The sequence below is a fragment of the Engystomops pustulosus genome, chromosome 4 (assembly GCF_040894005.1).
Source record: "Engystomops pustulosus chromosome 4, aEngPut4.maternal, whole genome shotgun sequence".
Lineage (NCBI taxonomy): Eukaryota > Metazoa > Chordata > Amphibia > Anura > Leptodactylidae > Engystomops > Engystomops pustulosus.
The window spans coordinates 179,670,885-179,685,758 of record NC_092414.1 but is presented as its reverse complement, the minus strand read 5'-3'; the positions used below and the strand labels follow the sequence as shown (position 1 = coordinate 179,685,758).

General features: G+C 43.6%; 1 protein-coding gene across 1 annotated transcript; it reads left to right on the top strand.

The window, feature by feature from the left end:
* The first annotated feature begins 11,204 nt into the window (after window positions 1-11,204).
* On the top strand, window positions 11,205-14,080 carry LOC140128508 (uncharacterized). The gene is made up of 2 exons (XM_072150207.1): window positions 11,205-11,295; window positions 11,953-14,080. The coding sequence occupies exons 1-2, from the start codon at window positions 11,205-11,207 to the stop codon at window positions 12,600-12,602; spliced, it is 741 nt and encodes a 246-aa protein (XP_072006308.1). The 3' UTR covers window positions 12,603-14,080.
* Window positions 14,081-14,874: the final 794 nt, after the last annotated feature.

Here is a 14,874-nt window from a genome sequence, read left to right as displayed (position 1 = left end):
CACCAGGGCCTGCTGGTATTCATGCATTCTCACACTCCTTTCCTCTGCAGGGATGAGAGTGGAAAGATTTTGCTTGTACCGTGGGTCCAGGAGAGTGAACACCCAGTAATCGGTGCTGGAATAAATTCTTTGAACGCGAGGGTCACGGGATAGGCAGCCTAGCATGAAATCTGCCATATGCGCCAGAGTACCAACGCGTAAGAATTCACTCCCCTCACTGGCCTGACTCTCCATTTCCTCCTCCTCCAACTCCTCCAACTCCTCTTCTTCTGCCCATACACGCTGAACAGTGAAGGACTCAACAATGGTCCCCTCTTGTGTCTCGCCAACATTCTCCTCCTCTTCCTCCTCATCCTCCTCCACCTCCACCTCCTCCGATATGCGCTGAGAAACAGACCTGAGGGTGCTTTGGCTATCAACAAGGGAATCTTCTTCCCCCGTCTCTTGTGACGAGCGCAAAGCTTCCGACTTCATGCTGATCAGAGAGTTTTTCAACAGGCCAAGCAGCGGGATGGTGAGGCTGATGATGGCGGCATCGCCACTGACCATCTGTGTTGACTCCTCAAAGTTACTCAGCACCTGACAGATATCAGACATCCACGTCCACTCCTCATTGTAGACTTGAGGAAGCTGACTGACCTGACTACCACTTCTGGTGGAAGTTGACATCTGGCAGTCTACAATCGCTCTGCGCTGCTGGTAAACTCTGGATAACATGGTCAGTGTTGAATTCCACCTCGTGGGCACGTCGCACAACAGTCGGTGAGCGGGCAGTTGGAGGCGGCGCTGCGCTGCCCTGAGAGTGGCAGCATCTGGGCTGGACTTCCTGAAATGCGCACAGATGCGGCGCACCTTCGTGAGCAAATCAGACAGATTGGGGTATGTCTTGAGGAAACGCTGAACTATCAGATTTAACACATGGGCCAGGCATGGCACATGTGTCAGTCTGCCGAGTTGCAGAGCCGCCACCAGGTTACGGCCGTTGTCACACACAACCATGCCTGGCTTCAGGTTCAGCGGTGCCAGCCACAGATCAGTCTGCGCCGTGATGCCCTGTAATAGCTCTTGGGCGGTGTGCCTTTTGTCGCCTAGGCTCAGCAGTTTGAGCACCGCCTGCTGTCGCTTAGCGACGGCACTGCTGCTGTGCCTAGAGCTACCGACTGATGGCGCCGTGCCCACGGATGGTAGTTCGGAGGAGGAGGTGGAGGAGGGGTGGGAGGAGGAGGAGGCATAGTAGGCCTGAAACACCTGGACCGAGGTAGGCCCCGCAATCCTCGGCGTCGGCAGTATATGACCAGCCCCAGGGTCAGACTCGGTCCCAGCCTCCACCAAGTTAACCCAATGTGCCGTCAGCGATATATAGTGGCCCTGCCCGGCAGCACTCGTCCACGTGTCCGTGGTCAGGTGGACCTTGTCAGAAACGGCGTTGGTCAGGGCACGGGTGATGTTGTCTGACACATGCTGGTGCAGGGCTGGGACGGCACATCGGGAAAAGTAGTGGCGGCTGGGGACCGAATACCGAGGGGCGGCCGCTGCCATGAGGTTGCGAAAGGCCTCGGTCTCTACTAGCCTATAGGGCAGCATCTCCAGGCTAAGCAATCTGGAGATGTGCACATTAAGGGCTTGGGCGTGCGGGTGGGTTGCACTATATTTGCGTTTCCGCTCCAGCATCTGGGGTATGGAGAGCTGAACGCTGGTGGATGCTGTGGAGGATCGTGGAGGCGACGATGGGGTTTTTGTGGCAGGGTCCTGGGCAGGGGGCTGACTATCAGCTGACACAGGGGAAGGAGCAGTGGTGTGCACGGCCGGAGGTGAACGGGCTTGTTGCCACTGAGTGGGGTGTTTAGCATTCATATGCCTGCGCATACTGGTGGTAGTTAAGCTAGTAGTGGTGGAACCCCTGCTGAGCCTGGTTTGGCAAATGTTGCACACCACAGTCCGTCGGTCATCCGGTGTTTCCTTAAAGAACCTCCAGACTTCTGAAGATCTAGCCCTCGCCGCAAGAGCCCTCACCACGGGAGCTTCACTAGTTGACACATTTGGCGCTGATGCACCAGCTCTGGCCCTGCCTCTCCGTCTGGCCCCACCACTGCCTCTTCCAACCTGTTCTGGTCGAGGACTCTCCTCCGTCTCAGAAGCACTGTGTTCACCCGGCCTCTCAACCCAGCTTGGGTCTGTCACCTCATCATCCTCCGATCCCTCAGTCTGCTCCCCCCTCGGACTTCCTGCCCTGACAAAAACTTCCCCACTGTCTGACAACCGTTTCTCCTCATCGTCGGACACCTCTTTACACACTTCCACTACGTCAAGAAGGTCATCATCACCCACAGACTGTGACTGGTGGAAAACCTGGGCATCGGAAAATTGCTCAGCAGCAACCGGACAAGTGGTTTGTGACTGTGGGAAGGGTCCAGAAAACAGTTCCTCAGAGTATGCCGGTTCAAATGCCAAATTTTCCTGGGAGGGGGCAGACTGGGGGGGAGGAGGCTGAGGTGCAGGAGCTGGAGGAGTGGCGATTTCGGTGACATGGGTGGACTGCGTGGAAGACTGACTGGTGGACAAATTGCTCGAAGCATTGTCAGCAATCCACGACATCACCTGTTCGCACTGTTCTGGCCTCAACAGTGCTCTACCACGAGTCCCAGTAACTTCAGACATGAACCTAGGGAGTGTAGCTCTGCGGCGTTCCCCTGCTCCCTCATAAGCAGGTGGTGTCTCACCCCGGCCAGGACCATGGCCTCTGACCCCTGCAGTAGTTGGACGCCCACGTCCCCGCCCTCGTCCTCTACCCCTAGCCCTCGGGTTAAACATTTTTAAAATGAGAGTTATAGCTTTAATTTTTTTTTAACTTTTTTTTGTGTTTTTTTTTTTTTTGTGTGTTTTTGAGTTTTTAAAACCAAACAATGCTATCCTATTGCTATGGCTATTTTCTAGCCAAGTATGAAAGCACACTACTATGCCAGATGAGATGACACTGAGTTATTAAACAAAATAAACGTAAAATAAAAAAGGACAAATGGCAGACTGTGCCTAATTGAAATCCAACCCCTACTAAATTTTCCCACTTCGGTCTTTGCAATGGATATGTGCGTCACTAAGCGCAAAACACAGCGGTCGCAAGTCTCACTACAAATTGCTCACAATTGGCTAGTAGATGCACTGCAGCAAGTACAGCCACCAGCAGATCAAGCAGAAATCAAATATATAACGCTACTGTAGGCGTAAGCCGTTTGGATTCTCCTTTGGCTATTTTCTAGCCAAGTATGAAAGCACACTACTATGCCAGATGAGATGACGCTGAGTTATTAAACAAAATAAACGTAAAATAAAAAAGGACAAATGGCAGACTGTGCCTAATTGAAATCCAACCCCTACTAAATTTTCCCACTTCGGTCTTTGCAATGGATATGTGCGTCACTAAGCGCAAAACACAGCGGTCGCAAGTCTCACTACAAATTGCTCACAATTGGCTAGTAGATGCACTGCAGCAAGTACAGCCACCAGCAGATCAACCAGAAATCAAATATATAACGCTACTGTAGGCGTAAGCCGTTTGGATTCTCCTTTGGCTATTTTCTAGCCAAGTATGAAAGCACACTACTATGCCAGATGAGATGACGCTGAGTTATTAAACAAAATAAACGTAAAATAAAAAAGGACAAATGGCAGACTGTGCCTAATTGAAATCCAACCCCTACTAAATTTTCCCACTTCGGTCTTTGCAATGGATATGTGCGTCACTAAGCGCAAAACACAGCGGTCGCAAGTCTCACTACAAATTGCTCACAATTGGCTAGTAGATGCACTGCAGCAAGTACAGCCACCAGCAGATCAACCAGAAATCAAATATATAACGCTACTGTAGGCGTAAGCCGTTTGGATTCTCCTATGGCTATTTTCTAGCCAAGTATGAAAGCACACTACTATGCCAGATGAGATGACACTGAGTTATTAAACAAAATAAACGTAAAATAAAAAAGGAAAAATGGCAGACTGTGCCTAATTGAAATCCAACCCCTACTAAATTTTCCCACTTTGGTGTTTGAGGTGGATATGTGTGCCACTAAGAGCTAAACACAACGGTAGCAAGTCCCCCTGCTAATTCCTCACAAAATGGTACTAGCTGCAAATAAAAAAAAAAAAAGTAGAACGTTATTGTAGCCCTAAGAAGGGCTGTTGGGTTCTTGGAGAATCACTCCTGCCTAACAGTAAGCTAATAGAACACCCTAACGCTTTCCCTGACCAGCAGCAGCTCTCTCCCTAGCGGCATCCAGACACAGAATGATCCGAGCAGCGCGGGCAGCGGCTAGTCTATCCCAGGGTCACCTGATCTGGCCAGCCAACCACTGCTATCGACGTGTAAGGGTACCACGTCATGCTGGGTGGAGTGCAGAGTCTCCTGGCTTGTGATTGGCTCTGTTTCTGGCCGCCAAAAAGCAAAACGGCGGGAGCTGCCATTTTCTCGAGCGGGCGAAGTATTCGTCCGAGCAACGAGCAGTTTCGAGTACGCTAATGCTCGAACGAGCATCAAGCTCGGACGAGCATGTTCGCTCATCTCTAGTTACAGTACTGTGCAAAAATGTTTTAAATTAAAATGTTTAAAAACTTTTCAAGCAGAATGGGGGAGATGTATCAATCCGTCTACACCCAAAATCTGGAGTAATCTGTACCTTGCTCCACATTTAAGGCAGTTCTCCAAGTTGTCCAAAAAGGGGCTTGGCCTTGATAAAAGAAGACGAGCCCTGCCAGAAAATTCAGTTGTAAACGAATCCAACTAATAGCAGGTATAAAGTATCCACAGCCTCCACTACTCCAGATACATCATCCAGGGTTCTCCCGAGATTGAAAAACATGGCTGCTTTCTTCCAAAAACAGCGCCACACCTGACCATGGTGTGTGCAGGTATTGCAGCTCAGGTGTATAAATATAAATGGAGCTTAGTTGCAATACCACACACTACCCATGGTCAGGTGTGGCACTGTTTTGGAAGAAATAGCCATGTTTTTCAATCTTTTCAACAGGAGAACCCCTTTAAGAAGGAACAGCCGTGTCAGGTGACAGACAACAGAGTAATTATGCTTTATCCCCCAGGTCTCCCCACAAGTCTTGAATTGCTTTTAAAAACACAATCCAAACGCTATATGTGAAAGTGGCCTCATTGCCTTAAACTGAGACTGAATCAGCGCGGATTGTTATTCAAAGTCTTTCTAGCCACAGACTTGGAGATGTAGGGATCAGACGATCAGATATCTCTATAATGGTCAGCAGTTACATGGCTTTGCAATCTTCATCTCTATAGATATAAAAATCTATAGGGGTCCTAGCTCACCTATAGGTCTGATAAACTGAATACCAGATAACAAAACATATAATGTTATTTCTATTTTCTTATTGGAGATTCTTTGTATTCTATTTTCTATATAAATTTGGGATATTTGCCATATTGCCTCCACACTATTAACAGCATTTAGTGATATGGTCAAAGGGAGCAATGCAGTTGAGCCAGAGTTTTCTAGGTAAAAAATTACAAATTAATGTATTTTACAAACAAATATTTGATTTTCTAATGACTTCTTCGCTTTACTTTATGAATTAGCTAAAAAAAAAATTTGGGCGACTTTGTGTTCTGAAGTAATGTGAAGTAATAGACTGTGAAAAATCAACGGAATAAAGAGTAGAATAATGAACTAGAGAGGCTTAGAGGATCCTAAATACAGAAGAAACATCAATAATACCATAAGGTCATATTATCATAAGCCACCATGGATCATAAAGCAAAACAACGTTTAGTTAACAATTATCGATGATGGCTAAATAAATCAATATTTAGTAAAGCTCCATCTTAATTTAGGTCTATAAATAGTTCACCAATACATCACACATTACTGCCAAACAGTATTGGAGCTGGGTCCGGGGTATTGTGAATATTGGCCATAATAATTTTTACTGGGGACCTGTTGTTTCTTCGGGTGCTCTCTGATATAGTTATTTTGGCATCTGATCTGGGGTCTGTATTTGTTCAATGGCAAATAATTCTTTAATCTTGGTCCAAGGTTGATGGTCCTGTTTCAGAATTTTCTGTACAACCAAACCTTCACTCCAGCACAGAGTTTGCCACAGAGGACTCACCGCTTCCTCCTTTGGTGTAAGACAGCGAGAACGTGCCGTGCTCAGCGCTATTTTAAAGCGACACATGTTACAGGAGGAGCGAGAAGGTTTGATCAGAGATGGATTATCATTGGAGATCCTGCTCTGGGTTCCCTGATTGTTCATCTTCAGACCCCTGGACGGAAGATACAATCCAAATTTCTCCATCTTCTTTCTATTGTAGTGATGTCCTCCGTTATCATGGTGACATCACAGGGTTATGACATCATAATGGAGCTCTATATATATATAGGTGTATTACATGGCTGAGTCTCTGAGGGTTATTGAAGAGAGAAGATGGAAGGTTGGTGAGAATGTGACATTGTGGGGAATGGGGATTTTAAAATCTGGGGAGCAGAATTATAGAACTTTTCAGAATTATACAACTTTACTATTTCTACATTGTACTTTGTAAAAGTAGTAGATTTTCCAATGTAATACACAATATAGGTTTTTTGTGTTTTTTTTTTTTACCTATGACTGCTCTTAGTAACTTCATAACTTATCCCGACATAGAAAACAACATTGTAATTAAAAATACATAACATATTTTACTTTTATATTAGAAAGTAAAATTCAGCTGCCCTTGAAGTCTCCTTAGAACCTTAGAATCTCGCCATAGTGACATCACAGGGGCGATGACATCATAATGGAGCTCTCTCTATATATATAGGTGTATTACATGGCTGAGTCTTTGAGGGTTATTGAAGAGAGAAGATGGAAGGTTGGTGAGAATGTGACATTGTGTGAAATGGGGATTTTAACCCCTTAAGGACGCAGCCATTTTGTAGCTTAAGGCTCAGCCCAATTTTTTGGATTCTGACCTGCGTCGCTTTATATGGTTATAACTTTTGAACACTGTTACTTATCAAAACGATTCTGAGATAGTTTTTTCCCCACATGTTGTACTTCATTTTAGTGGTAAATTTTGATAAGTTTTGCGTTTATTTACAAAAAAAAAGAAAATATGATACATTTTTTGAAAAATTTGCCATTTTCCAAATTCAAAATCATTGCGTTTTCAGGCAAATAGATTTACCACCTAAATAAGTTGCTGAATAACATTTCCTATTTGTCTACTTTACATTTTCATAATTTCTGAAATGTCTGGATAATTTATTTTGATGTCACGCGGCTTACAAAAAGAATATCGCTTTTCCGGATTTTCAGAATTGACTATTTTGGGGATAAATACAGTTTTGAATGAAATTTTACATATTTAGCATCAAAACCCCCTATATAACCAACCCATTTTCAAATCTGCACCCCTCAAGCTATCAGAAACCGCTTTTACGAAGATTGTTAACCCCTTGAGATCTTCATAGTAATTGAATCAAAATGGAGGTGAAATTTAGAATGGTCAAATTGTTCCCTTATACGTACATTTAGCACTAAAATTTACACATTTCCAAAATATAAAAAGAGAAAACCCACCATACAATTTGTTCTGCAATTTCTCCTGAGTACAAAGACCCCCCACATGTGGCTGTGACTTGTTTTATGGGCGCACAGCGAGGTGCAGAAGGGAAGGAGGGCCCTGCAGCTGCCAGGATTTTAGTTTCCTCATTGGCCCCTTTTGAAGGCTATAAAATTTTCGCTTTTTCGTTATTTGGGCCATGTGATGCAATTTTTTTTGCGCGATGAGATGCTTTTTCCATTGTTACCCTTTTAGGGTTAGTATCACCTATTGGTGAAAATTTAGGAACTTTTTTTGAGGGCAGGAGTAGAAAAGCATCAATTCTGTACTGGATTTTTTACTTTTTTTTTTTTGGTGTTCACCGTATAGACTAATAATCATGTTATCTTTATTCTATGGGTTGATACGATTACGGGGATACCAGACTTGAATATATTTTCTTACGTTTTACTAAATTTGTCAAACAAAACCCTAATGTGGGGAAAAAATCTATCATTTATGTATTGCCGTCTTCCAAGTGGCATAACATTGTTACTTTTTTGGCTACGGAGCTGGTTGATGGCTTGTTTTTTTGCGGGACATGTTGTACTTTGCACCAGTATCATGTCGGAGTACACATGGTTTTTTGATCACATTTTATAGCATTTTTTGTGGGATTGAATAGGTAAAAATCATAATTTTTGGAGGGTTTATAACAGTTTTTTTATGGCGTTTATCGTGGGGGTTCAATAATGATTTACTTTTATTCTACGGGTTGTTACGGACGCGGTGATACTATATATGTGGGGTTTGTGTTATGATTTAGACTTTTTTTTTAGTTATATGTCTCTTTATATGTTTTGGGGCTTTTGGGCATTTTTAGTGATTTATTACTTTATTTTTTTATTGAATAACATTTTTTTTTTTTTACTTTTTCACTTTTATACCATGGGACATGAACAAGAAATCCTCTGATTGCTTGTTCATGATAATATTCTGCAATACTCATGTATTGCAGAGTATTATCAGTGTCAGCCTATACACTTGCATAGGCTGGCACTGTGCCAGTAAGATGACATCACAGACGCCATCTTACCGGCAATTCTTGCAGGTAACTCTGGGGTCCAGATCAGACCCCAGAGTTGCTATAGCAATGATCGGCGCCCCCCGAAAACGGTTCGGGGGAGGCGATCGTGGGGGAAAGACCCCCCAGATGCATGTTAGATGCCGCGGTCGCGCTGACCGCGGCATTAAACGGGTTAAGCACCCGCGATCAGAGACAACACCGTGTTTCCCGATGCCGGTTCAGCTCAGATCTTGAGCTGAACCGGCATGGGCTCAGCGTCCGATATATCGGACGCTGAGCGCTAAGTCACTGAGCTCAGCGTCCGATATATCGGACGCTGAGCGTTAACAGGTTAAAATTAGAGGAGAAGAATTGTACAACTTTTCAGAATTGTAGAACTTTACTACTTTTACATTGTACTTTGTAAAAGTAGTAGATTTTCCAATGCAATACACCATATAGGTTTTTTGTGTTTTTTTTTTACCTGTAACTGCTATTAGTAACTTCATAACTTACCCCAACATAGGAAATAACATTGTAATGAAAAAAACCTAACATTTCTATTTTACTTTTATATTATAAAGTAATATTTAGCTGCCCTTGAAGTCTCCTTAGAACCTTAGAATCTCGTCATAGTGACATCACAGGAGCGATGACATCATAATGGAGCTCTATGTATATATAGGTGTATTAGATGGCTGAGTCTTTGAGGGTTATTGAAGAGAGAAGATGGAAGGTTGGTGAGAATGTGACATTGGGTGGAATGGGGATTTTAAAATCAGGGGAACAGAATTGTAGAACTTTTCATGTTTGCAAATGTAGTAGATTTTCCAATGTTATATACCTTATAAGTTTTTTGTGTTTTTTTTAACATAAATGCACTGAGTAACTTTATGACTTACCCCTTTTAGGGTTTAAGCTTGTGCTACTTTGATAAAAAAGATTTAAATATGAGCCTGCAGCCCCCACCACTAACTAGAGGGAGCCTAGGAGCTGCTGTATAAACTTTATCCCCCTGTAGGCGGTATCTGGAAATTTGGAGTATAGTGATAGAATAAGACATTAAAATCTGCTCCAGATATTGCATATAAGATAAGATGGTGTTAAAAGGTGGAGACCCACTTTAAAAGTAAAGCAAAATATTGATTTTACTGTCATTTTATAAAGTAATATTTAGCTGCCCTTGAACTCTCCTAAGAACCGTAGAATCTTGCCATAGTGACATCACAGGGGCGATGACATCATAATAGAGCCGTATAACTATGCAGGTGTAACAACTGGCTGAATCTTTGAGGGTTATTGAAGAGAGAAGATGGAAGATTGGTGAGAATGTGACATTGTGGGGAATGGGGATTATAAAATCTGGGGAGCAGAATTGTAGAACTTTTCATATTTGGAAAAGTAGTGGATTCTCCAATGTTATATACCTTATAGGTTTTTTGTGTTTTTTTTTTTACCTAAAAATGCATTTAGTAAATTCATAAGTTACCCCTTTTAGGGTCTAAGCTTGTGCTACGTGGATAAAAAAAAAAAATTCAAATATAAGCCTGCACCCCCGACCACTAGGGGGAGCCTAGGAGCTGCTGTATAAACTTTATCCCCTTGTAGGCGGTATCTGGAAATTTGGAGTATAGTAATAGAATAAGACATTAAAGTCTGCTCCAGATATTGCATATAAGATACAATGGTGTTAAAAGGTGGAGACCCACTTTACAGGTAAAGCAAGATATTGCCAATAAGCCATTAAATACTGGGGTGAAATAAAATCAATCCTGACATAGAAAAAAAACATTATAATAAAAAACATAACATTTCTATTTTACTTTTATATTAGAAAGTAATATTTAGCTGCCCTTGAAGTCTCCTTAGAACCTTAGAATCTCCTCATAGTGACATCACAGGGGCGATGACATCATAATGGGGCTCTATATATACAGGTGTATTACATGGCTAGTCTTTGAGGGTTATTGAAGAGAGAAGATGGAAGGTTGGTGAGAATGTGACATTGTGGGGAATAGGAAGTGTACAATCTGGGGAACAACAATCTGGTTGTAAAAGTAGTGAACTTTTTAGCTGCAATGTGTGAATGTCTCTCATGTGTTCCCCATCAGGGTGGATGTCTCAGAACGATTTCTATATAATAATACGCCATTAATGGCTTCTCTTACACAAATCTTTCCGATTTCTCTGCTCCATGAAATGTGGAAATTCCTTGATATTTATCAATGGCGGCGTCTCAGTGCTAACCATAATCATTTGTGTCTTGTACAGGTAACTACTACTACTTTGTGCTGCTGCTTCTGCCAGTTCTGGCTCTTGCTGCAGGGATCTGCTTTTGTGTTTATCGGTAAGTTACTGACATGATCTACACATGATAATATCTATTATATGTAGGGAACATATAGCATACAAAACATATGGCGGTAGATTTACATATCCACTACAAAACATATACAATAACCAGAAGGATAATAAGGAGGAGCTTACGTCCTACAAGAGAGGGGAGGAGGGAGAATATTGTTACCCATATCATAGTATATTATGTATGGGGCCACAAAGGGAAACCATTGACAAGACACAAGTATAACTGAAAACATGTCTATTACTCCCAATAGAAAGAAGAAAAAATGCAAAAACAAGGAGGATGATGTGGAGGAGCTGAAAGAAGTGATTGTGGAGACATCAGGTAACAACTTCTATGTAATAATGGAGCTACTGCCAGGATCTAGACACAATGGAGGAAATTTATCACAACTGTCTGATAGAAAAGCAGTTCTAGTTTCTTGTTACAACCAATCGGATCTCAGCCATCAATTTATAGCCTGCTCTGATTGGTTGCTATGAGCAATTAGAACAGTTTTGCTTCAGGCACTTTTGATAAATCATAGGAATAATTTATCCAATAATTGGAAGGCATTTCCAACCCTCCTACTAACTATACGGCACATGACTGTAATATGCAAATGTGCTGGAGTGATTCTTCTCATTGCCCATCCAGAGTCCATCCACTAGTGGTGGCTGTACACCAGCCTTGTGTAACAGGAAGAAAAGTCTTTCTATGAAATGGTGCATTTTTTGTGAAATGCAATGTAAATTGAATTTAAAAATGTAAAAGTCCATGGAGCAAGAAATCTATTTTTGCCATATGTGCTAGGTGTACAGACACAACCAGAAATGTGACTAGGCACTAGCATGGGTATTTACAGCCTCTCTGCTCCGCATTACACAAAGTGAAATAATTCTTGTAGAAGTCAAAACAACCTGTATCCTGCAATGTCCGCTGACTGTTCCCTATTATTTTTCTCATTAGGAAAAAATTCTCCTGATGAAATAACAATCACAGTGGAAACAACCAAGGAAAAGATTGTTGACGCTGAAAAGGATGAAATCGCTCATGTGAAAGAAAGTGAATCTAACAGGAAGACCACTAGCCACATGGTGGAGACATCTGAAATAGGAATTGAGATTGAAGAAGATCAAGACTTTAGAAAGGATGAAACAACTGAGGAAACAGAGATAGAGGCCACCAAGGAGACCATGGTCAATATAGAGGAGACATCTGAAAGAGAAGGAGACAAAGAGGAAAATATGGATAATACAACGGAGCAGAAAGAGATGGAAGCCACCAATGAGACCACCGATAACATAGTGGAGACATCTCAAAGAATAATGGAGACAAAAGGAGATCAAGAGGAAACAAATAATAAAACAACTGAACAAAAAGAGACGTCATCAAGGTGGTCACTAACAACATGGTGGAAAAAATCTCAAGGAGTAAAAAAGTCAAGAGGAGACAAAGTGAAGGAGAACCAGCAAAAAACAACTAAATTGGAGACACCAATGAAAGAAGGTGAAATAACTGCAGAACATCTGTATAGGAGAGAGGAACAAGGGCGCTTTGAGATCTCCATAACAATTACTCCAGAAAGTGAACATCATGATGAATCGTCGTCATCATCATCATCATCGTCATCATCATCGTCAGACGACTGAACATCTTCAGAATACAAAACGGAGAAAAAGAGGTGAACAACAAAGAGGAGGAGAGGAACTAAAGTGTAGAACTTTAGGAAGGAGATATAATAGTAGCAAGGAGGAACACCTCTGCTATGAAATCTCCCTAACATCATCTCTGTCACGGGTGCCCCTGCGAGCCACATCTTGGATAGCAGGCACACCCGTGCCACTCTCCGTGGCAGCAGCCCGATTCGGCCTCACTTACCTCTCCGCGTTCCGGCTACCGTCCCAGCTGGTCACTTCCGGGATTCTTGAAAAGCCGGCTTCTCCCAGCAATCCCCGCCGGATCTTAAAGCTTCATTCCTTTGAGAAAGCTTCTCCTGAGGGATTCCTGTATTCTGATCTTCTGTTGTGACCCCGGACCTGACCCTAACTTTGCTCCTTCGCTGCCAGCCCTGACTTCCTGCTCCGTTCCTGATTCTGTACCACTGCCGCCTGCCCTGACTACCTGCCTGTCACCGACCTCGAGACTGCCTGGTGTTTCTGTACCTCGACCTTGGCTACCACCGCGGACGAGTCGTGCCTGTGGAACGACCTGGTAGCACCATGCCGCAGTAAGACCATCCTACTTTGCGGCGGGCTCTGGTGAAGACCGAATGCCACTAAGATTCCGGTCCCAGGTGTCGGCATGTGTCATTGTCCGCAGTGGTGCAAGGGTTTCACTATCCCACAAGCCTGACAGTAACAACTGGCTATGGACCCCACCAATTGGCTGCTTCTGAAACTGGCTAATCTTACCAGCGTTGTGGTCCTTCGCAAGGAGAACAGCTTGGCAAGTCACCGCCATGCTGCAACAGTTGATTGCCTCAGCGTCAGACTCCTGCACCTTCTCCTGCTTCCCTGGCTTGTCTATATGCCACTGAACCAAAGCTAAGACTTTCTATGCCTACCAAGTATGATGGGCACCCCAAGCTGTGCAAGGGCTTTATTACGCAATGCTCCTTACTCATTGAACTTATGTCATCGCAGCTTGTCACTGAATGTTCCAAAGTGGCATTTATGATCAGCCTCCTCTCTGGGAAAGACCTGGTCTGGGCTACCCCTTTATGGGACAGAGGCGATCCAGTCATGGCTACTCACGCTGCATTTCTGGTGGAATTCTAGTTGAAAATCGGAAGAGCCTTCTCAGCTGAGATTGCACTGCTGAACCTGAGCTAAGGGGACTCATCAATGGGAGAGTATGCAGTTCAGTTCCGTACCCTGGCAGACTCAACAAGGTCATGGTTAAGAACCGCTATCTGTTGCTGTTGATCACGGAGATCTTTGACCTTGTTCCAGGGTCTTCTCCAATCTGGACCTTCATGGGACCTACAACCTCATCCGGATGAGCAAGGGTGACGAATGGAAGACACTCGTGATGGACATTTAGAGTACCTAGTGATACCATTCGGACTGTGTAATGCGCCAGCTGTCTTTCAAGAAACCGTAAATGACATTTTCAGAGATCTGCTGTATACGTGCGTCGTAGTCTACCTAGACGACATATTGGTGTTCTTCCCAGACTTTGAGAAGCATCTGCTCCAAGTACGGAAAATCCTTGGTCGCCTTTGGGCTAATTGTCCCTACGCCAAGCTTGAGAAATGTCAGTTTCACCAACGGAGCCTTCCTTTCCTCGGCTATATTATCTCCGACAGAGGTCTCCAGATGGATCCTGCTAAACTATCTGCAGTTCTTCAGTGACCACACCCACAAGGTCTATGTGACATACAGAGGTTCCTGGATTTAGCAAACTATTATCGGCAGTTTTTCCCTTATTTCTCCACTCTGTTGTCTCTCATCGTGGCGCTACCCCCCGCCTCTGTCTCTCGGCAGCTGAAGAAGGTTGAAATCCGTCTTCGCCTCAGTGCCATTTCTCATTAGGCCTGACATGGAGAAGCCCATTCATCTAGAGGTTTCATCTACAGGTGATTGGGCGGAGCTCACCCAGAAAGGGCCTAAAGGCCTCTAGGACTTTTTCCTCCACAGAGAGGAATTACTCCATAGGAGATAAAGAACTATTGGCCATCAAACTTGCCCTGGAAGAATGGCGATATCTACTGAAAGGAGCTTAACATCCAGTCTGTGTATATACAGACCATAAAAATCACCTGTTTCAACCTGTTGATCCATTTCCATCCTGCGGAGAAGAATATCAAGGCTAATGCCCTTTCCGTGCCTCTAATGGCATTGGAGACATATTATCTTGGCATATTATTTCTCCTGAACAAATGGTTGTTGCCGCTCCAGTGGATCTTCGGCAGCTGGCCAA

Excerpts from the sequence above, each read along its gene's own strand:
- LOC140128508 (XM_072150207.1), top strand. The coding sequence starts at position 11,205 with ATGTCTATTACTCCCAATAGAAAGAAGAAAAAATGCAAAAACAAGGAG. Across the intron at positions 11,296-11,952 it reads AGTGATTGTGGAGACATCAG|TGGAAACAACCAAGGAAAAG; the intron begins GTAACAACTTCT and ends TAACAATCACAG.